This window comes from Phasianus colchicus, chromosome 23 (genome assembly GCF_987193195.1).
Source record: "Phasianus colchicus chromosome 23, bPhaCol1.hap1.1, whole genome shotgun sequence".
Lineage (NCBI taxonomy): Eukaryota > Metazoa > Chordata > Aves > Galliformes > Phasianidae > Phasianus > Phasianus colchicus.
In genome coordinates this window covers 6,027,525-6,048,475 of record NC_143458.1, presented here as the reverse complement: position 1 = coordinate 6,048,475, position 20,951 = coordinate 6,027,525, and the positions used below count along the sequence as shown (strand labels likewise).

The following is a 20,951-nucleotide window of genomic DNA, read 5'->3' as shown; positions in this document are numbered from 1 at the left end:
TTGGGGACCTGAACAGAAATGACTAGAACGAAGCTTAATTCTCGTAAACGGTCTAAAAAGTTGACTTTTAGAGGCAGAAGTGGTTGAACAGTGCCGCCTGGTGGGAGCACGTGGGGAGAGAAATACGGAGCTTAAGGCATTGCTGCACGCACGCAGTGTCGGACCCCAACCCTAACCCCGCCTCGCTGCTGGCGGTGATGCTGGGGGCTCCTCCAGGCTGTGCCCTTGCTGGCCCTGCTTTTGTGTCGTGTGAGGCCAAACCAAGCGCTCCACGGGTTCAGAGCAACCCTACAGCCCTCCGTGTCGAAGCTGAGTCTTTGGGGATAGGTTTGACCGTGGACCCGACCTTTTTAGCAATTAATGCACAGTGTTGCCACAGATGAAATGAGACCTTGTGGACTTGAGCAAAGTGATTTGTGTTTGTTCACCGTGTTCTGCCTTTGCTGATCTCGTGGAGCCCACGTTAGAAGCACTGCTGCTGACCTCAGCATGCACGTTTTGGGGTCGGGGGGCTGTCTGTTGACCTCCCCAGTGTCCCTCTGTCCCAAGCAGAAGCTAGCACAGCAGTAGCCTCGCTACTGTCCCACCACAATAACCCCCAGTCATTACAGGTGCACAGAGAGGACCTGCTGGAAGTCCTCCCAACAACTTCTGCTATTAATTAAATAGTGAGCAATATGCCTGCGGTGCCAGAACCCCCCCCAGCCAGGCGCAAAGGCCACAGAGCTGCTGCCATCTGTCCATCCCCACCTCCCTGCCCCACGCCTTATGTGCAGAGCTATTTCTGCTGTCCTGTCGTGCTGGGTGAGAAGGATGGCAACCTAAAATTGCCCGGGCTGGTTTGTTGTTTGCTGCAGTCTGACTGGCAGATAAGCAGCAGTCAGAGGTATTGGCACATGAGCACAAAGTCACCTCCTCCTTTGGCTTTAGAGATCCCTGCTGTGGCCATGAAATGGCTTTCCAGGTTTTGTTTTGTTTTTTACTGTTAATTAACGAGGCAGAGGCACAAACACACACGTACACAGGAGTAGTTTTTAACCTGGCTTGATTAATGCTGTCAAGTTGTACATCTGAGTGTGAGCTCAGTGGGACTGTTGCTTTTGCTTAATACCACAAGACACCTCAGTCTGGATTGTTGCATTACAGTACAAATAAAAAACAAACAAAACCACATCTGCATCATACAAGGTGAGAAGAATATGAGAATTCTAAATATTTACAGAGGAGGGCAGTGGGGAAACCACAAAATATATTTACATAAAAATACATGAGCTTGTCGGCATATACATTTTACACCAGTTCACAAAAAAAAAAAAAAAAAGACACTATATAAATTAGAGTGAAGGGAACTCCAAAGGTAACCCAAGACTTTCTGGGACGTTTCTCTCATGCGGCTCAGGGAAAGAAAAACCAAGTCTTCTACAGCAGGAAAATGAACAGCAAAACAACCCTGTCCTCCCCCCACCCCCCGCCACCCCACAGACCGGACGAGGCAAGACTGCACACAAAGGTATTCTGCTGGATGGTTGCTTACACCAGACCATGCCTTCAATACTGGGTTTTTGTAGCACAAGGTTTTGGGAAAAGTGTTGCATGCCTAAGCCGCCGTAACAAAAAAAAAAAACGAAACAATTTCTCATCCAGATTTCCTACCTACGTAACACATCGCTTCAGGCAATGCCCTGGCCACACAGTGCTGAATGGCAGAGTGGTCATGAGGTTCTGTCCCTTCTGGGGTTGAAGAGGAACAGTGTGGTTTTGGGTTGGTTCTGTGTAGCCATTTATACAATCCTTACCAACCCCCTTGAAATGATGAGCGCAAAATGAGCATCTCTGGAAAGACATAGGCACAAAGTTGTGGGCGTTCTGTCACTTCTGCATATAGATTTCACCTGATAAGCCTCTTCTGAAAATCAGAAATGATTTTCTAGGGGTTAGGTCCTCGTTACTCACAGGTCTCCTGTGGGTCACTCACTGCTCCAAGGTTGAGGTGGAAATGCAGAGCTGGAGTGTGCTGTTGGGCCCTGACTCTTGCATTGCATGAGGGAGAACTCAGCTGAGAACTTAGAAGGTGGAGATTTAAGATGTAGATACTGTGGTATACTTACTTGTGGTAAGTATAGGGGAATTATTTTAGATCACAGCTGCTTGACATCTTAGCTGGAGATGAGGTTAGGCAGTAAATTACTTCATCTGAGCAGAACTGGCCTTGCAATGGATTGTTCTTTGTTCGCCTTGCTCCCTCTCCCATTTCTCTGCTAGGATGCTGAGAACTGCACTACCAACTTACCTTCCTGGTGTAACCTCCTCTCCTCGCTCTGATGCACAATGCCCTGTTTCTCATATCAGCTATGACTTTAGAAAGCTATGATTTTTTGACTGACTTACTGTGAACCAATAATGGGCATGGAAAAACGAAGGACCATCAGCTTAACCACAGTGCAAGAGCAGAACTGCATAGTTGGCTATATGGCTTTGCGTGGGGTGGGTGTGGGGATGATTGCTGAATCCTAGCAATGTTTGCCAAAACCAAAAGAGAAGTGCTCATCTGCATTTGTGTCTGGGACTTAACCTCGTGTTATTTAGCTGTGACCTGCACTGGTGGAGGGCTGTTCTCTGGGAGTGCACAGCCCTGAGCTCATGTGGCTGGGCAAGGCTGGGATGGTGCTGGGGGAGGTTTTCTGCTGCGTGCCTTTCTTTCAATAGAGATGTTCTTCTCTTAAGGGAAGGCTGTTTGTAGCACCCATCTTGGCATACAGATGTGCACTTCTAGGGGCTCGTTTGGAAGGTGCTGAAAGCTTGTGTTCCCAAGGGGATGCTCAGCACCTGGTACAGTGCAGGGAGCTGGAGATGGCAGGCTTGGGGGTAGGAGCACTGTGGGGAACAGCTGGTCCAGGGATGGCACTTGGTATCTACAGGGAGATAGTGGCTTTGCACAGGAAAATCCAGAGGCATTTAGAATTGGTGGGAGCTGATGTCAGCCCCCTCGTAGCAGAAGGATAGTCCTGATTAGATAAGGCCAAAATGGAAGTTAGGTGCTGGGGGCAGGAGGGGGGAGTTAAGGCTTTCACAGAGAGAGAGGTTTGACCTCCAGCTCTCATTAACCTGAATCCCAAATAGCCCAAATCAAAGCATAGTCCCTCCTTCAGATGGAGACCTCAGCAGCCATGGGAGAAGTCTGTGCTCAGCACTACAGGACTGCTTTCATCCTAACAGAACCCAGGGGTGCTCAACTCAGCTCTTGCACTGAGGGCTGGGGATGGCTCACCTAACACCTCCTTTCTGTGCATCTTTTTTTTTTTTTTTATTCCTTAAAAGCAAACATTACAATTAGCATTTCGCCATGAAGAAACAAACCCTTCTACCCAGTAATTACTGGTAACCTGGCTCACAGTGCTTTTTTTTTTTTTCTTTTTCTGACTTCCAGATTTATTTCTGGAACACGTAACAACTCTGCTAGACAGAACGCTTAAAACAACAGCTTTGCAAAATATAAAATAGGACCATAAGGTACTGTTACTGAAACAGCCCCAGACAAGGCTACAAGAAGCAAACGTCTGAAGACAGATCAGCTACTAGCAGCAGATCTTCTTCACCATTCAAAATAGCCATGAAACTTCTGTTTAAAAAACAAAACCAAACCAACACAACCGATGTAAGCTCCCTTTAACTTTCACAGCTGTGTCCCAACTGCAGGACCTCCAGCTTTTAATACAACATCAGAGATTCAAAATGGGTAGAGAAGTTCTTCAGCCACACAGAGCAGGAATTGGTATTTATCAGTGAGCATTTAAAAATCCTAAATCTGAAGTATTGCTTGCAAGCCCTGTCTAATGAAATGGATGTGCTTTATAAGGTGGGGTTGCAGTTAGAGCTGGGAAGTCTGGGAGGCTGCACAGGGCAGGTGCCTGACTTCTCTTACAGTACAGAAAGCTTTTAAATACCTAGGACACTGGTATTAGTGTATTACAGAGTGCACTGGCCTTCTGTCCCTATTTCTAACTGAATACTGGTATCATCTACACTTGTGATACAGGAGGGAATATTATTTCACAGCGCACAGACAGCACGTAACTACTCTGCATGTGCCATGACTTCACTGGGATCCCTTTGCCAACACAGAACTGAAAGGTTACAGAAAGCTGTGTCTTACAGCCTTCAGGCTGAGGTCGATAGGAGCACTCCCTGATCTAAGAGCTGCAGGACCTGGCCTGGGGCAAACAGCTGGCTGTGCAGGTAACTCAGCACTTGCACTTGTTCCCAGCTAATAACTGTGCTCCAATTTACAAGCTGGGGATAACGCTGTGGAAATGCTATTATTTCTGTAGAAAGAGGATACTGGCTAGCCACAACGTAGGATTAAATTGCCTGCACTGCAGCTAGCCCAGCAGCATAAAGGGCTGGCATGAAATGGATGTGCTGCTCCCAAGTGTCTGTTGCTTTTTTGTGTTGGCTTTTGGTATAAGAAATGTAGACCTGTGATTTGCTTGGCTTCTACAGCAGACCTCTGTTTATGCTAGAGAAAGTTTAAAGTAATTTGATTTTGTGTAGGCAGAAGCAACTTGTTAAGCAAGCAATTTAGAAAGTGTGCTGTATTTTGGATTTGCTTCAGAGCCTATTCCATAGGCTGAAGTCAAAACAGGCTCACAGCCACTTCAAAGCAGTTGAAGTGGACCCACTATGCCTAAGCAATAATCTTTCAAGGAGAGGCTTGACATTGGCACTGATCAAGAAGAAAGTGCTCGAGCTCTCCCCTGCTCCAGAAGCTTTCCACCCGCTCTTCCTGCATAACCTCAGAGGGGGGGGGAAGCAGTTGCTGCACATTGAGATCCTTTCTTGGGAGCTAACAGTGGGAAAGGCAACACACGGGGCTCACAAAAACAGCAGCATGCACAGTCTGTCATGCATGGGATAATGGAGGCATGGTGAGGAAGTGGTGGTAACAGCCAATGTTAAATCCAGGGAAGGAAAAACTTCCTTTCCCTGACCCCAGCAGCATCTCTTTCAGCTCTGCCTGTCCTCTCTGGCAATATCTGTGCGCCAACAGCCTGCCCTGTCGTTCCAGTTGTCTCAAATGACATGAAAAAGCTATATCTCTACTACATAAAAACAGTGAGTGGTGGGCTGGGAGGGATGGGGCTGAAAGTGGGTTTGCTTTGCTCATTGGGGCAGGAATTTATTTATTTATTTTTTTTTTCCGTCGCTGAAAAAATAAAACAGTCCACTGTCCAGCAGAGGCTGTTTAAAACTCTATTATTTCAATTATTTCCATTATTTCTTTTACCTCCGTGTGCTCACTCAACATGGACCTCTGTTTCAGGCCTTTGCAAACACAGCTCTGTGGGAAGGAAGGCCCCCTGGCCGAGGGCTGTGGCGTAAATTCTACTGTGCACATGGGTAAAAGTGGGGGGCACGCACCCCCCTTCTCCAGCATAGCCCCCTCTTTGGTGCTGAGGCATGGTATGGTAATCTTCCACGTTATCGTACTGGGACATCACAGTCATAGTGCTTTGGCGTTTCCCAAGGGTTTGGTACGGGTAGAAGAGGGCAGAGTCCTTCTCCACGGACTCGCGGTGCTGCACCCTGAGGCTGTGGCTCCGTTCGGGTGAAGGCGGTGGTGCCATGGGTGAGGCTGCGTGCTCCTCTTCCTTGTAGCCATCTCTGGAGTGTTTCTCAATGGACGTGCTGGGCCTGGCTCGGGACCTTTCCAAATCTGGCCTGTCCTCCGCCAGCCTCACTTCCTTGTGGTTTAGTCTCAGGGTATCCTGGTTTGCCAGGATGTACTTCCTGCCCAAGTGCTGGTAGCCCATGGGCTCGGCGGGCTCGGGGCCTTTGGGCCTGTAATCAGGATAAGGTGGTCCGTTTTTGGGTTCGGAAGGCTGCCTGTGGCTCGGCTCCTGCTGCAGATGTGGCCGGTGGTCGCTGGCGCTGCAGGTCGGCTCGTGCAGCTTCCTGCTGCGGATGCTGCTCTGCTTCTGGGGAAGGGACGGCTTCTCCGGCTGCCCATTCCCGTAGGCGCCGTGGTAGTGGGCTCTGTCCAGCTCTGGCTCAGGATGCTGCATGTAGTAACGTTCATCGCCGTCAGGTGTAGCTGCCTTGGCAGGGTACTTCCCCTCCTTCCCTTCTGCCACAGTGAGTAGCCCACTCTTCCCAGGGTCTGACTTGCTGCGCAAGTGAATGATATCCGGCCCTCCCGGGTCTTCCGGCAGCAATGGGGTCACGTTGTCATACTGGGACATCAGTGGCCCTTTCACTTTCTGCCGTGTGCGGCTCTCTCGGCGAATCGACTGCATGCGGTACTTCTCCATGTCCTCCAAGTCCCACGACATGTACATGTGCTTGATGTCTGGGGCGGGAGGCACGTCCCTGCTGATGAAGCTGTGCTCCTTGCCTGCCAGGTGGCCGATGAGGCCGCCCCGCGGGTAGGCAGACAGGCCGGGGTAGCGGTGCAGGCCCTTGCTGTGAAGCCGTGCCTCGTAGGATGCGAAGTCGCGGCTGTGCAGCGGGTGGAAAGGCCTGACTCGCATGGTGCTGTAGGGGTCCAGGTCGTAGAAGTTCCCATCGGCAGAGGTGTAATAGGAAGACCCAGAGGAGCTGGAATAAGGACTGTAGCGGTAATGCACCCTCCCGTTCTCAAAGTAAGGCTGCAGCTGAGTGACGTGGTAGTCGGAGTGAGGCTGATATGGCTTGTACTGGTAGAGGGGCCGCGGGCAGAACAGTGGTTCATCGTCTGGAGGCACCTCGGTGCGCGAAATGGGGACGGAGCGGATGGCAGAGGCGGCCGGAGTGGGAACGTGCAGCGACTGAACCCTGCGGATGGTGGGGTAGGGTGGAGGGTCCTCGGCGTAGGCAGCATTCCGCAGACCTGTGGGGCTCACAGAGGACACAAACTCCATCCGGCTGCGAGGTTTGGAGTAGACAGCGGAGGTGTTCCTCCCTTGGTTTGTGTAGGTGTTGTAGCGAGTGCCCGCAGAAGTGGGCGTCTCTGATCGAGGAGGGTAGGCTGGGTGCTGGTCCGGCTTGCTGTGGTAGCTCATGTGAGGAGGAACGCTCTCAGGTCGGTACTGGTGGATGGAGGTCGGCTTGTGGTGCAGGTAGACGTCTGGCCCGGAGGGCTCCAGGATGCTCTCGGGTTTGGGGTGCGGCACATACATGGAGGCGTGCTTGGGGGGCGGCGGCGGAGCGAGGGGTGGTGGTGGCAGCGGTGGTGGTGGCGGTGCTGGAGGAGGCAGCAGGACTTCCTCTACGGAGGAGGCCAGCATGGAGGAAGCCAGGAAGGCGTGGTAGTTGGAGTTGTTGATCGCGTCGGTGTTGTTGGAGTGCATGGCGGCAGCTATTTTGCTCTCCAGTGTTCTCACGGGTGGGACAGGCGGAGTGAAGCCGTAGGAGGAGTGAGTAGGGACTGACTCGGAGCGCAGGTGCAGCAGGGGAGCCCTCGTGCCCTCCCGTGGCTTTTCCAAACGGCTCTGGTGGCTGCTGGGCACAGAGGAGGAGCGGTGGCTGCTGGAAGTGCTTTCTGTGGCAAAACCAGGAGCAGGCTCGGGTGGTTTTTCAGGTGCAGCTGCCCCCCAAACCTGTTGGGAAGAGATAAGAAGTTAGAGGCAATTCCCTCACTGGGAATCTGTCAGTTATTTGCTTCTGACCACTTCAGAAATGCCATTCGCTGGATCAGTTACTCCAGGAAATACTTCCCCCCTCCACCTTCCCAAAACTTCTGAGAGGAACTATATTTGGGACATTACTTTATGTTCACCTAGGCAATTTTGTGCTGCATTCCCGTTAGGCTGTGCCTCTGCCATACACATTCAGGACTGGGAGCAACTCTCCCTGACTTCAGTCCCCTATAATTACATAGGAGCAGTGCACAGACGTTGCACTGACAAACAGGCTCAAGGCCGAGCAAGGGGCGCATCCACGTACCTGACTGGAATTGCTGGATGCTTTTGCAGAGGTCGCTGGCACTTGTCCCACTGCAGACTGGTGATCCTGCCTCTGTGGTGGGGTGGGCTGGCTGCCTGTGGCTGCGCGCTGTGCAGCGGTGCCAGTGACATCTGCCTGAATTAGGGCTGGACCAGCTGCATGCTGACATGTTGGTGCACGGTTAGGCTCAGCTGCTGCTGTCTGGATGGTTGTCAGGTATGGCACTGGGACTGGGGTGCTTTTCTCCCCAGCAGTTACAGGAGTCTCAAGTTTGTCGTCAGCTGCACAGGTGGAAGCGAGCTGCTTGTCCCCAGATGTGCATGCATGAACGTGGGGCTTATCCATAGGTAAGTCGGTTGTAGGTGGCTCCCAGTCAGGCAGTGCCCCTGGAGCGTGCTGCCGTGTCTGCTCCCAGTCCTCAGCATGGGCTGGGAACTGCTCTTTGTTCTCCATTTGACCAGCAAGGTAGCTGGGCTGCTCTTGCTCTGCATCTCTTCTAGCAGGCACATCCCCAGGCGCGCTGGTGTGAAGAGGCTGGGGGTCCTGACTTCCAGGTGCACCTGGAGGGTGGTTCTGCTCCCGAGCTGTGCTGCCAGCTTGAAAATCCTGCTCAACTGGTGCACTAGTCTGGAAGTGAAGCTGGTTCTCAGGCAGATCAGTATACAGGTGAAGCTTGTCTGGAGCTCCAGCAGAGAGATGGAGCTTTTCCAGAGCTGTAGCAGCTTCAGTTTCTCCATAACTGGTGCTTTCAGAGTGGGCATCTCCTGGCTTTTTCTGAGACTGAGCAGATGCTTGCTGTGCAGACTCAGCTAACGCTAGGGCTAGCATGCGCGCTGCGTTTTTCGGAGGAGGAGGAGGGATAAGAGACACAGAACTGACAGGAACAGGATCCTGGGGGGAGTCGAGGGCAACTGCTCCTAATAGGGGGAAAATCGAAAGAGAGAGTGATTTTATGTTACCCAATAAGGAGTGTGACCTAACCTTAATGACTACCCTAAGAAAAATAGATGCTTTCCACATTTTCACAGCAGTAACTCCTTCTGATGCGAAATACTGTATCTTCTGTCTTACATACAAATGCTGCTCAATAGCACAGCAGTTCATCACAAAAAGGGAAAAACACAAGAGATTGTCTAAAGGCTCCTCTTGTATTTCTAGAGAGGTAGGAAGTAGGTAGCAGAGAATGAGACACCCTTACACAATTTTGATCATAAGTTTTTGGGCAAAAAGGATCCCTTCTTCGAGTGTTGGCAGATCTTTAACTTAAAAAAAGAAAAGTCTTAGATGGTCTATCAGCTGAAATGTTTTAGAAGAACATGCTATAGATTCTCGTGTACAACATGATGGGAAAAGAAAGCAGTATAGAAAGTATTATGGAAAGGTATCCGAGATCTGTGTGATGTAGGAAGAAGACAGAGGTTAAGAGCGTACCGATTTGCACAGCCCTGCAAGAACACTTGTGATCAGAACTGCCGGGCAATCCCCTCTCCTAAAAGGCACGCAGAGACGGACTTTTTTGAGAGCAGGTCCCCATTGGAACTTAAAGAAAGAATGGAGGAAAATGCACTGTACCTGGCTGTGCGTGTCCACTGGGTACAGTCTTATTCTGACTGCTTGACATTGGTCTCTCCCCTTCTTCTGGCAACTCTGGTTTGCCAGCAGCCACTATCTGGGCATGCTTTAGCTCTTGATGGGCTTCCTCCTCTGCTGCTCTTTCAGTTTCTTTCAGAGGTAAAGACATCTGGGTTGGGAACCTGTTTGTGATTTCAGTGATACCAATCTCTTCGCTCCAGTTGGAAGTGGAAGAGTTTCTGGTTGTGATGAGCATTCCTCCAATTGATTCTGATGTGCAGCTGGGCAGTGCAAAGGAGACAGGCTCTGATGTGGTCAGTGGTGGAGATTTGATAGGCTTTTTCCCCATCTGGGGTGAGGTGTCACTGGGTTTGAAGGTCTTCTCTTCAGTTGGGCTCAGGTCCATAGTAAAGAAGGGACTCATCTTCTCTTGGAATGGAGAGACTGGCTCAGAGCTCGTGGCGCTGCCCGGTGTCTGGGACTGGCTGCCCGATTCTAAGTCCTTCTTCAAGAGGCTCGGCTTCTCCTTACTGATGCCAATGGACTCCAGCATGGAGGTGCTGCTGTCTGGGCAATCAGACTCCGTTTGGGGTGGGCTGCACTGAAAAGACATTGGGTCAAAATCCAGGCTAGCAACTCCAATATCCGGTGGGCTCAGGTCAACGTCTTCAGCAGAGCGAGGAGAAATGAGGGCAGGAACATGGATGAGCTCCTTATCCCCATCACTGTTGTCATGTGGAAGGTTGTCATAAGAATTGCAGCGATTCATGCTTCCTAAGAGCTCTCCATTGAAGGAAGCAGACAGTGCATCACTACTGGATCTGGGTCTTCTGGGTCGAAACCGGGTAGATTCACCTAGGAATGAATAGATACATAGGGGTTAAGTGTCAAACTTTCACTGTCTGAGGAGGCAATGGCTTGGTGTTTCTCAAGTAGCATGCAAGATGCTCACCTGGCAAGCTCTAAACAGAAAAACAACGTAGTTAGCAATAGCTGTTAATTAAGTTTGCTCAAACTCTCTTTAAAGCAGCTATCAGGTCCATCTCAGTCTGGAACCGAGCTGTTTGCAAAAGTGAAATTTGTTGAAGTGTGCTGCAGTTCTGCCTCTCTCAGGAAACGTTTTCCTTCCAATGCTATCTTTTTCAATTTAGAAGAGAAAGGGGGGGAGAGGGCAAGGAATGAAAGGTATACAAAACCCTTAGATGAAAAACAAGGATCTGAAGAGCACTGGCCTGATACCACTGCCCAACAGGGCTGGCTAAGCTGCTTCGTTAACAAGTCCAGCTTTTACTGAGGGGTGGCAGGCATCTGCCCTGCTGCTTATCTGCAGTCTCAGTGATGTCACTTTTTTTTTTTAAACCCACATTTTGCCTTACCATCAACAGCATGCAGAGAGGTAAGTGATTCTTCGCTTTTAGCTGAGCGAAGAGTCCCGCTGTCTCCTCGTCCCCCTGGGGAAACAAAACCAGACAGTGACAAGCTGAATTATGGAAGTGGTTGGCATTTGGTTATGGAGTGGTGGCAGGAAGGCTTCTAGCAACAGTACCACTGTCTTGAAAGTAATAGTTGTGCTTTTACTGTTTGCTGTTTGGTTTGCACTCGAAAGCCCTTGAAGAAAACCATTATCCTGTCATGGTGTTAATGTGATTTAGTCTAAGATGAATGTTTTTGTGTGTGAGGCTGGCCTGGATGGCCAGCAGAGGTCCCTTCCAACCTGTGATTACGAGAAGTGATTACAAGAGAGTATCAATTTTTGATACCAAAATGCCAACTAACTGCTGCAGATGATGGGTTGGAAGACAGCTGCTCCACATGCCCACTGTGCCAGGCAGGTCCTTCTGGATGTGCCCGTGGTAACTGGTTAACTCCTGACAGCAGCACTCTCACAGTGGGGAAGAAAGCAACGTTTGCACAGCTGGTTTTATGAGCACTAAACAAGCACAAGTAAAATGCTCAAGGGAGATTGTCTTCATGTACAGTCATGGCATGTGTTTGCTACACTGAAATCCAGAGGTTATAATTTGTAAAGGGCATCAGGGTGAGGATGGGACACAACTCCCTGCTGGCCACACTTCAGGATTTGTGGTATGTTCTTCTGCAAAAATGCTCAGTTGCTGTTTTTAAATTTGGAAAGAGACAGTAAATTACATATGGAAAGGGCTGAGAAGTCAGTCTACGTAGCTACAGAAAGATGCTGGGTGCCTTCTTTCTGTGGGAATGTTTGTGGAAAAGTGCTTTTATGTAGTTTCGATGTGTGTCTTCTGACAAAAGCAAAATGGTGCCAGAATTGTATTCCTCTTCCATAGTAAGTGTTGAAAGAAAACGTTGAGAGTTTTGTAGAGGTGCTCGTTTATTGTCCTTCAAAAGCTACTCCGAGGACAGGCACAAGGAGGTGTGCTGTAAGAGGTCCGGATCCTGAGTTAACACATTCAGAAGAGATGGGTCAACTAAAGATGTTATGCACGGGCTTGAACGCTAGAAGGAGATCCAAGCACACCGAAAGCATGAATCCTAGACGGCTGTTTTTTGAAAGCTGGCTTTGCAGCCTTACCTGCCAGGGCTATGACCTTCATCTCTGAGGGCTCGCTGGGGTTGCGCTGCAGTTTGCGCTTGGACACAGAGGATGACTTTCCCAGGTTGAAGAAGGAACGCCAGCTGCCAACGGGTGATTTCTTCATCTTATTGGGCGGTCTTTTTCTGGAGTGAGAAAATAGAGTGAATGGTGTGAGTTGTGGTTCGGGGTGAGGGAAGAGCTGCACTGAGCTCTTGAGACCATTGGCTTGTTCCTAGCATTGCCCAGCTTCTGCTGAAACAGACCTCTTGAAACTCGGTCTCTTTCAAACATTTGAGGATGTTTCCATTCTTATAACTCAGCCCTGAAGTCTGGCTGGCATCAATTCCTCTAATCCATGCAAAGCAAGATGCAGTGCAGGTGAGCAAAGTCTCCACAGCTGTACAGTACAGTGTGTAAGGAATGGCTTTTATTTTATAACTGAGGAACCATGCAGCCATACAGGGCATTCAGAAGCATCTCTTCTGCTGTGTTAACAAATCATCAGCCTCCTCCCACTACCCTGTTTGATTTCTAGTGCCACTAAGTCTGTCCAATGGGTCTGCTTAGATAACCAGAGTTGTTTCAGGCATGGGGTCCTGAGATCTGGAAAACCCCATGTTTCCATGTATGCCTAGCACAGGCAAGGATAGACATCTGATGGCTTTATACATCTCATGACTGACTGCTCAAAAAGGAAGAAATGGCACTGTTGTGTGGCTAAACTGAGCCTACTGGGCAACTGTGTGTTAGTTCATCGAATCCTCAGAGTCCAAAGCGGGTAGAAATTGCCTACAGTGCTTTATGCATGATTAGTTTAAGTTAGTTTCAGCAAGTTTTTGCAGTAATAATAATAGGAAAAAAAAAAAGCAAACAAACACATCCAAACAAACGTGCTGGCAAAGAAACTCCTCTCTACCTTTCTGATGGAAAGTCAATGACCGTGTGGAATTTCCCTTGTAAAGCTGCAGGTCCTTCTCCCACTTCAATGTATCTATTGTCTGTCACCATGGGGGAGTTGATCTGGCCCTGTGTCCGTGCCTGTGCCTCCTCCAGCGTGAGCAGCTTTGTGGAGGGAGAAGACACCAACAGAGACTTGGGCCGTGATAAAGAACTGTGTCCTGTAAGGGAAAGCCACAGATAAGAGGGAGGATCAGGAAGCAGCAGCACAGCCATCACAGTTCAGGGGGAGGTGATATATTCTACTAAGACTTGGCTATCCAAGCCACTGGAGGATGATGTCAAAATAACCATTTTGTCAGGGATGTTTATGATGAAGGACATACTCATAATTGAGAGCAGCTTACTGTATTAAACACACACAAAAAAACCCTGGAAAACTGGGGCAAGTAGATAGAAATCTTCACTGCTATACTTTAATCAAGCTTCATCTCCATGCAAAGCATCATAATGACAGTGAGTTTTGTTCTCACAAAGTCCAGGTTTAAGCATTCTCAGGATACAGCAATAGGAAATGCTGAGCACAACTGAAGCTGCTACAAACCAGTGTGCAGGTGGATACAGAGAACTGCATCTAGCTGTGTCTTGCTCTTGTCCTGCTTACAGCCTGTGCTTGTTTTTGGAGATAAACACCAGCTGCTAGGATCTGTTGTTCAGCCTCACAGTGCAGAGCAGTGCTGCAGGGGAGCACGAGGAGTCTGCTTTTAAGAGCTGTCCTTGTTTGCCATTGCTTACAGAGCAAGTATTTACATGGTTATGCTCATGTGAGTAAGAGGTGTGGGAAGGAAGTCTATCATCCCCTCCTATCACCATCCTGGTTGGATCCATTCCTACCATTTATTCCTTTAGCATCACACCTCCTGGGTAACGTGTGCACAGCCTCATGTGTTTGTTGGCTGTACCTGTGTACCCAGGGTGAAGTTTGGACCAAGCAGGTATTCAGACATCCAGCTGTCTTCCAACTGGACTAACTTAAAGCAGGCTGGTACAGGCTGAGATGCTGTGCTGAGAGGGACTGCCTTGCCAGAGCTCAGTATTCCTGAGTGCAGTGCAAAATACCCTGACCCTTCTGCCCCCCAGTTTTGTGGTAAAGCAGACAATGTGAATGCCTGAGCCATTAAACAATTAGCCAAATTTAAATGCTCCACTCTAAAAAGCCTGGATGGTCATTTGGCTCAGGTTCTTTGCATGCTGATCTTCCCCTGGCAGAGCTCCACCTGCTGTGGGCTGTCCCTTCCCAGCCAAGCTAACCTCTGGTCCTGACACAGAAACTGCCTTCCAGCAGGAACAAAAGCTGGACTTGCAGCAACTGTGCTGTCCAAAGTAGAGTAATGCTCGTATAAAAACGGGAAGCAGCAAATATTCTAGAAAAGCAGCTATGTAAACCCCACAGGTGGTAATAACTGCATTGGCTGTGCAAACTTCATTGGGAGGTCAGCTTATCAAAGCAGATGCAACAAATGTGGAATAGTAACAGCTTATGCTCTTCACATTTACTCATCTAACATGAGTAGTGGTTTTTAAAAAGAGAGGCATTGGGGAATTAAGTTATTCTGTATGGCTTTTCAGTGTTAGCACCTAACAGCAGCAGCCAAACATTCACATCTGTTCTTGTACAGCATCCTGGGCTATCTCAGAAAGGTGATGGTAGCCACATTTGCCATATTCTTATACAACCTTGGAAATCTGCTGTCTCCTTGGTAGTAAGAGCATCGTCAGATATCGTGGAGGATTTCCATTAAGTGTCTGCTACTGTTTTTGATCAAGGTAAAGCTAGCGGAGGAAGACACTCACCTGCTCCATCTCGTATGACTGAGCTGAATTTGGAGCTGAAGAGGACGTCTGTGTGGTTCAAGATGAATTCCACAACGACTGACTGGATCCGCACCTCCATGAAGGCAGCTGTTCCACTGAAGCAGGCAGACTCAATCTGCTTTGATCTGAAGGAAAGGCAGATTTAGTACCACTGCAACCAGCCAGAAGAGTGGGAAGGTGTGCGCCCCCTGGGTAAGGCTTTGGCTCACGTTAACTCTCATGCCTCACTGCACGGGCAGACAAGATGTTAGGGACAGACAAGAGATGAAATCTCATCAAAGCGTTATACAAACATCAGACTGACTGCAGTGATTTATACCCTGTTGTGGTTAACCTGGCAGGTGGCTCAGCACCATGCAGTTTGTTTGCTCACTTCCCCCCCTTCCCAATGGGACAGGAGAGAGAATCAGGGAAAACCCAGTAGAACTGGTGGTTGAGATAAAACTGTTTATTAAGATAGAGAAAGGGAAAAGGATAATGGCTATAACTACATAATGCTCACCACCCCCACCACTGCCCAGCCAGCCTCTGAGCAGTGGAAGAAATGAACTCCCACCCCCTTCAAAACTTCCTTGCCATATGGGATGGAATATTCCTTTATCAGTTTCAGTCAGCTGTCCTCATCCTGTTTCCCCCCCACTCCCTTGGCTCTCTGCTGTGAATGGCCTTGGTTCTGCACAGCACTGCTTAGCAGTAACTATGAACATCAGCTATCAGCACTGGTTTTCTCCTAGAACCATAACATGGCACTGCAAAAAAAAACAATTCCATCCCAGCTGAAACTAAGACATACCCAGATTTTGGTTTTAGGCTAAAACAAGCAAGAGAAACACTGGGTCAAAAAGGAAAAGAAGAGTGTGGCAGGTCCAGATGGAGGTAAATGTATTGTATACACAAAGCAGCAGCTCACCCTTAACTTCCCTCCAGAAACAATGAGTGGCAGCAGTTTAATGCAGTGGCAGTGCACAAAGCCCAGCATGGGCTTCTACACAGCTTTCCCTGCAGCAGGGAATGTCTCCAACTGGTCCTGCTCAGCAAGAACCCCAGTATTCACAACAGCAAACTCAAATGAGATCTTTTTTAAAAGAGTGCTTGTGAGTGAATTGCCAGAGAGGAGAAAATAGCTCTCCCTCATTAACTGCTCACAGGGGGAGCAATGACTCAGACTTCTCAGGCTGGTAACAAAGCAGTGCAGAAATCAATGCAATAGAGGCCAGGGGTGATTTTCTTTCTTTCTTTTAAAGCACAAATTTTAAAATTACACCATTAATTTTAGAACGCCCCGTCAGGCACATTGAAAACAAATTGTAGGAGTCATTTCTCCAAGATCATTTCCCTAAAGTCTGAATTTTTGCAGCCAAAAGCTGTCAAATCAGACCCTGGAGATTTCTGCAGTGGGAAATCAGTGATGCCACTGAACAAGTTTTCCTGGATGATCAAGGACACACCAGTCCTATACAGTGGAAATTATCATCTGAAAATTGTGCTGGTGGGGCAGGGGGAGAACAGTCCAGGTTTTCCCCTGCTCTGAGTAACTTATGAGAAATGTGACAAGAGAAGAGCACGTCTGATGGAGAAAAGGGTAAGATTGTGGTGGTTTTCTTTTCCTGGAGAACAGATAAAAGCCTCGAAATGGGAAAAAAAACAAATTTACCTTAAAAGGTTTGGAGCCCAAACAATGGCTAAGTTCTTTGCGTGCATATTTGTGATGGTGCAGTAATCAGCTAAACGAGCTAAGTGTCTCATTAGGTATTCCAGTGTCCTGGAAAACAAGAGAGGCACAAATGTTCAGCATCAATGAGCGTGCCATGCTGCAATTGACAAAACAAACCTCAGTTCATTGTTTTCATTTGCTTTTTTTTTTTTTTCTACTGTGACCAATCAAAACAAAAGTTGAACTGTGTACCCTCAGTAGAATGGTGAAGTTGTCCTTATCATAACTACATAGGGGTGAGTGTGGGGGGGTCTCTTCTGAGTCATCCAGGGCAAAGGAAAAAGCTGCTTTCTGCCAGAGGACTGATCCAGCAGACAAGGAGCTGGAGGGGGATCAGCCAATGCCACCAGCAGAGCACCCTGGAACTTCATCACGTTGCTGCATTATCACCACCCCCTGACACTGACATGCAACTTGTGAAGCATTTGGTGGCATTTTGATCATTCTGCAATGTTCATTGAGAGTTCATAGAATCACAGAATGGCCTGGGTTGAAAAAGGCCACAATGATCATCAGTGATCATTTCAACCTCCCTGCCCTGGGCAGGGTCACCAACCATCAGATCAGGCTGCCCAGAGCCACAGGAGCTACAGGAAAGAACACTGAATATTAAGCTGGTAAGGGGATCCTGAGCTTCAAACAGCCCAGGATACCAGCAAAATGTATCTGAATACAACTTAGGCAATGACTGCCTCCAGCTTTCTTACAGACGTATGAGAGAGACCCAGCAGATTCCAGATTAAACTTCACCAACCTGCGTCCCTATGAAAATAAAGCTGCTTTTTACATTATCCACCACTGCTACTGCAAATCTGGGCAGAGGGAGAGGGACTCCATCCCTTCCAACACACACAGCCCCATCTCACTGCATCCCACACTGTGCCCACAGCAAACAGCTCAGCACCTGCCTGCACGCTCCTTAATCACCACAGCTCACATTTAGTTGGTGTTAAATCCCATACATAAATCACTCAATGACATTTAATTAGCAAATAACATACGTTATAATAAGTCATGCTAATTACCATGCACTACTCATTAATATTTGAATACCTGCAAGCATAATTTCTAATGTATATAATCACATTATGATTGGTCACTATTGATGACCAGGCATTATGATAGGTTAATTATGTCTTACTGTAAATTATTAATACCAATCACCACACGTTATATTTAGTTAACACTAAATATTATCACTAGTTAGTTATACATTATATTTAGTTACATAGCTAATAATATTTTGAGATTGACATATATTACTTATACCAATCAATACATTAAAATTGGTCAAGACAAATTGCAATATTATTAATACCAATTAGCATACTTTGTAGTATGAGGACATTTCTTGTACAGTGCAGAAGTTATTAATACTGGCTAATTGCCTATTAAGATACATTGCAATGATAAGAGCTAAATTACCATACACCACAAATAATCATGAATATCAATTAGCACATATTGATATTATGAATACTAATTACTACATGCTATTCTAATGAGCTGGTTGCCATTTAAATAATAAACACTATCAATAGTTATTAAGTCAGTGTTAGCATTTGTTGATTATTATTATTCCTATTGGCATTAAATATTAAGCAGATGCTAAGAGCCAGACTGCAGCACCATCAGCTGAGGGACTGACCCCAAAATGGACCTTCCTCAATATCATCAGCCCCTTCTGCCCTCCTCAGCATGGATGTCCCTCCTACATGGACTTCCAGAGGAAGTAAAATAAGACTATGCAAAGTACATAATGGTGGGTTGGTAGTGATCTGAGTAAACTATCAATCAACTATCTCCAGAACCCACTTTAATGTACACAGGCATAATGCAGCCAGCATGAGACAAAACCTGGAATGGCATCATTTGCTGCTCTGAAATGCAGCAGTGCAGAGTGAGGGCAGCACTGACCTGTAGTGAGGGGGGGGCAGCTGCTGGATGACATCGTGGATCCTAACCAGCCTCTCCTCATCTGTAGCAGCAGAAACAGCATCCTGGAATAATGCAGAAAGGGATTGAGACACAAATACCTGCTGCAGGATCTGGAAATATGGGGACAATTCACTGCCCATCAGCACTCAGGCAGATTTTTTGGGGCCTCTCTGCCTTCTAAGAGGCATCTTGGGAGGATAGTGGTGCATTCAGCTGATGTGATACAGGCTGAGGAACCCAAACACTGGGCTGGTTTATGGACTGACTGTACAGCTCAGCTCCCTGCAGTGGGCATCCATCTCCCTGCAGTGGGCATCCATCTCCAAGTACCATTCCTCTTCTATGAATAGTTTGGGCATAGAAAAAAAAAAAAACAGGAATTCTCCAAACATGGCATCAGTGTGATGCAGGACATGGCAACGACACGTGAATAAAACCTCATGGGGCAACAGAATAAGGACCTCAGACCTGGGGCACCACTGTGCCCATCTCCCACTGTTTCGGTGGCAGGATGCTAACAGCAGGTGGGCATCTGGTGCGTGGGAAGCATGAGCTGCTTGTTTTACACATTACACCCTTTGGATCTCTATAATAACCCAAACTTAAGCTGAATTTAGACAGAAAAAAAGGTGAGCAGATGTATGTGTATGTGACAGTTCACACCACGAGGCCCTGGGAGAGGTAAATGGAAGACATTGCCTTGTACTTACTGAGAACTTCTCGTAGAGTTGGTAGGTCAGCAGAGGGTTCGGGAGCTCCCTGAAGTACATTTTGCAGAGGGAGCTCACGCTGTGAATGTCATGGATATAATTGTCCTTGGTTAGGTCGGGAATCTGCTCGGAGTCAAACTCATGGCTGCAGAGGACACAAAAAATGGGCAAAAAAAGAGGAAAATAATAATAATTTAAAAAAAAAAAAAACAATAAAAATTACAGCCAAGAAAAGCAAGAGGTTCCTGATGTACAGGAAAAAATAAATACTTAGTCACCAACACCACGTGAGCCATGCTAGACTGGATGTTTCCAAAATAGACCTTTTCTTTATGGTAAGTCAGCTTTACAACTGACTGCCTTGCCTACAAGCACTTGCAGAGCCCCCAGAGCATGTCTTCCAGGAGCACAGAGCTGCCTGGAGGAAAAGTCCCTGCGGGTCAGAACAAAAACTGCTTCCCTTTGCATTTCAAAGGCCTGGAAACTGAAATGAGAAGCAATGCTGAGCAGCAGCGCGGCTGGCAGCTGCTGTAGGTGGAAACTTTAGCATGCAGAAATTCCTTCGGTGAGCTGAGCATGCCTCTGCTATGGGGTGAAGAGTGCCTGGAACCACAAGAAGACAATCCCTGAGCATTCCCCTGGTTTTCAGTGAGAGAAAAAAAATAAAATCACAAATATCTATGAAAGAAAAGCTGGGCTTTGAAGGCCAGGAGTTGGCTTGCTGCTAAGGTATGTGCATGGAGGTTGCAGTTTTGAATTAGCAGGCCAGCTCTGCAGGGGCCAGCAGGGTGAGTCAGGCACAGGAAGCTGTGAGAACAGGGCTGCTGCAGCCACAGCTTGGTTTCCCTGCAATCCTCTTTAAGCTGTCAACCAAAGTGCTTAACACTGACATGGGGAATCAGCTTGTCCGTGCTCCAACTGCAGCAAAGTCAGGAGCTTGGTGGCCCTCATCTTAGCCTCCCTGTCCAAAGCCAAGCAATGTGCAACACAGAAGGTACAACCTGCCTTGGGCTCAGACATTGCCTCTGTGCTGCAGGAAAGATCCAGTTTGTAGCCCAAGGCACCAGGAGTACCTGTGATTGCAGTGTCGGGTGTGCATCCCCTACAAGATGGGGAGGAGATGCTCCCTGCACCTGGACATGAAGGGGCAGACGAGGGGAGGAAGAGAGGTCTGCTTCTTCAGACAAGAAGAACAGTCTGCTCCAGGTCCTCATCCCAAAGACAGCACGGCACAGAAGGAAATAAAGGTTTCTGCTTTCCCCAACTGATGGATTCCCTGCAACCACAGCCCTCTGTGTTCCATCCATACAGCTCCCACAGGCACGTTCTGACTCATCACCTACTCACACTTGGAAGACAAAACTTGTTTCCTGCTCTTGGCTCCACAGAAGAAGGAACTCAAAACCAAGAGCAAAGGAAAGCATCAGCCCACCCCTACAAATGAACTGAGCCCTGGCAGATGCCTGGCCTCATCCTGCCCCTCTGCTACCCCTGAGTATTTGCTGAGGAAGAAGTCTCATGCCATGTTATAGAGAACTACCCCTGCAGCACAGAACAGAGTGAGGAAAGGGAAGCCTTACATTCAGCCTTCTCTAAAGGAAGATTTTGTTAGCAGGAGAGCTTTGCAGAATCTCCAAAAAAGCCAAAACCAGAATGCGGAGGGAAACACGCCAACCTGACACTGCTGTGCTTATCAGACTCACCAAGGCACATTTTGCTTACAGAAAGCAGTAGTGATTTAGATGAACAACAGGGACAGTGTCTACAAGTT

The 20,951-nt window shown here is 48.0% G+C and overlaps 1 protein-coding gene across 8 annotated transcripts in view; it reads right to left on the bottom strand.

The window, feature by feature from the left end:
• Window positions 1–1,028: 1,028 nt before the first annotated feature.
• ARHGAP32 (Rho GTPase activating protein 32) overlaps window positions 1,029–20,951 on the bottom strand; it is a 176,578-nt gene continuing 156,655 nt past the window's right edge. For all 8 annotated transcript variants that reach the window (XM_031599737.2, XM_090123405.1, XM_031599735.2 and 5 more), the window contains 10 exons: window positions 19,181–19,325; window positions 18,450–18,532; window positions 16,473–16,580; window positions 14,798–14,943; window positions 12,963–13,164; window positions 12,044–12,189; window positions 10,869–10,943; window positions 9,493–10,347; window positions 7,921–8,837; window positions 1,029–7,574 (listed from right to left, as the gene is read on the bottom strand). In XM_031599737.2, coding sequence (XP_031455597.2) covers window positions 5,295–7,574; window positions 7,921–8,837; window positions 9,493–10,347; window positions 10,869–10,943; window positions 12,044–12,189; window positions 12,963–13,164; window positions 14,798–14,943; window positions 16,473–16,580; window positions 18,450–18,532; window positions 19,181–19,325 — 4,957 coding nt within the window. In that variant the 3' untranslated portion in view covers window positions 1,029–5,294. The remainder of the gene's footprint in view (window positions 7,575–7,920; window positions 8,838–9,492; window positions 10,348–10,868; window positions 10,944–12,043; window positions 12,190–12,962; window positions 13,165–14,797; window positions 14,944–16,472; window positions 16,581–18,449; window positions 18,533–19,180; window positions 19,326–20,951) is intronic.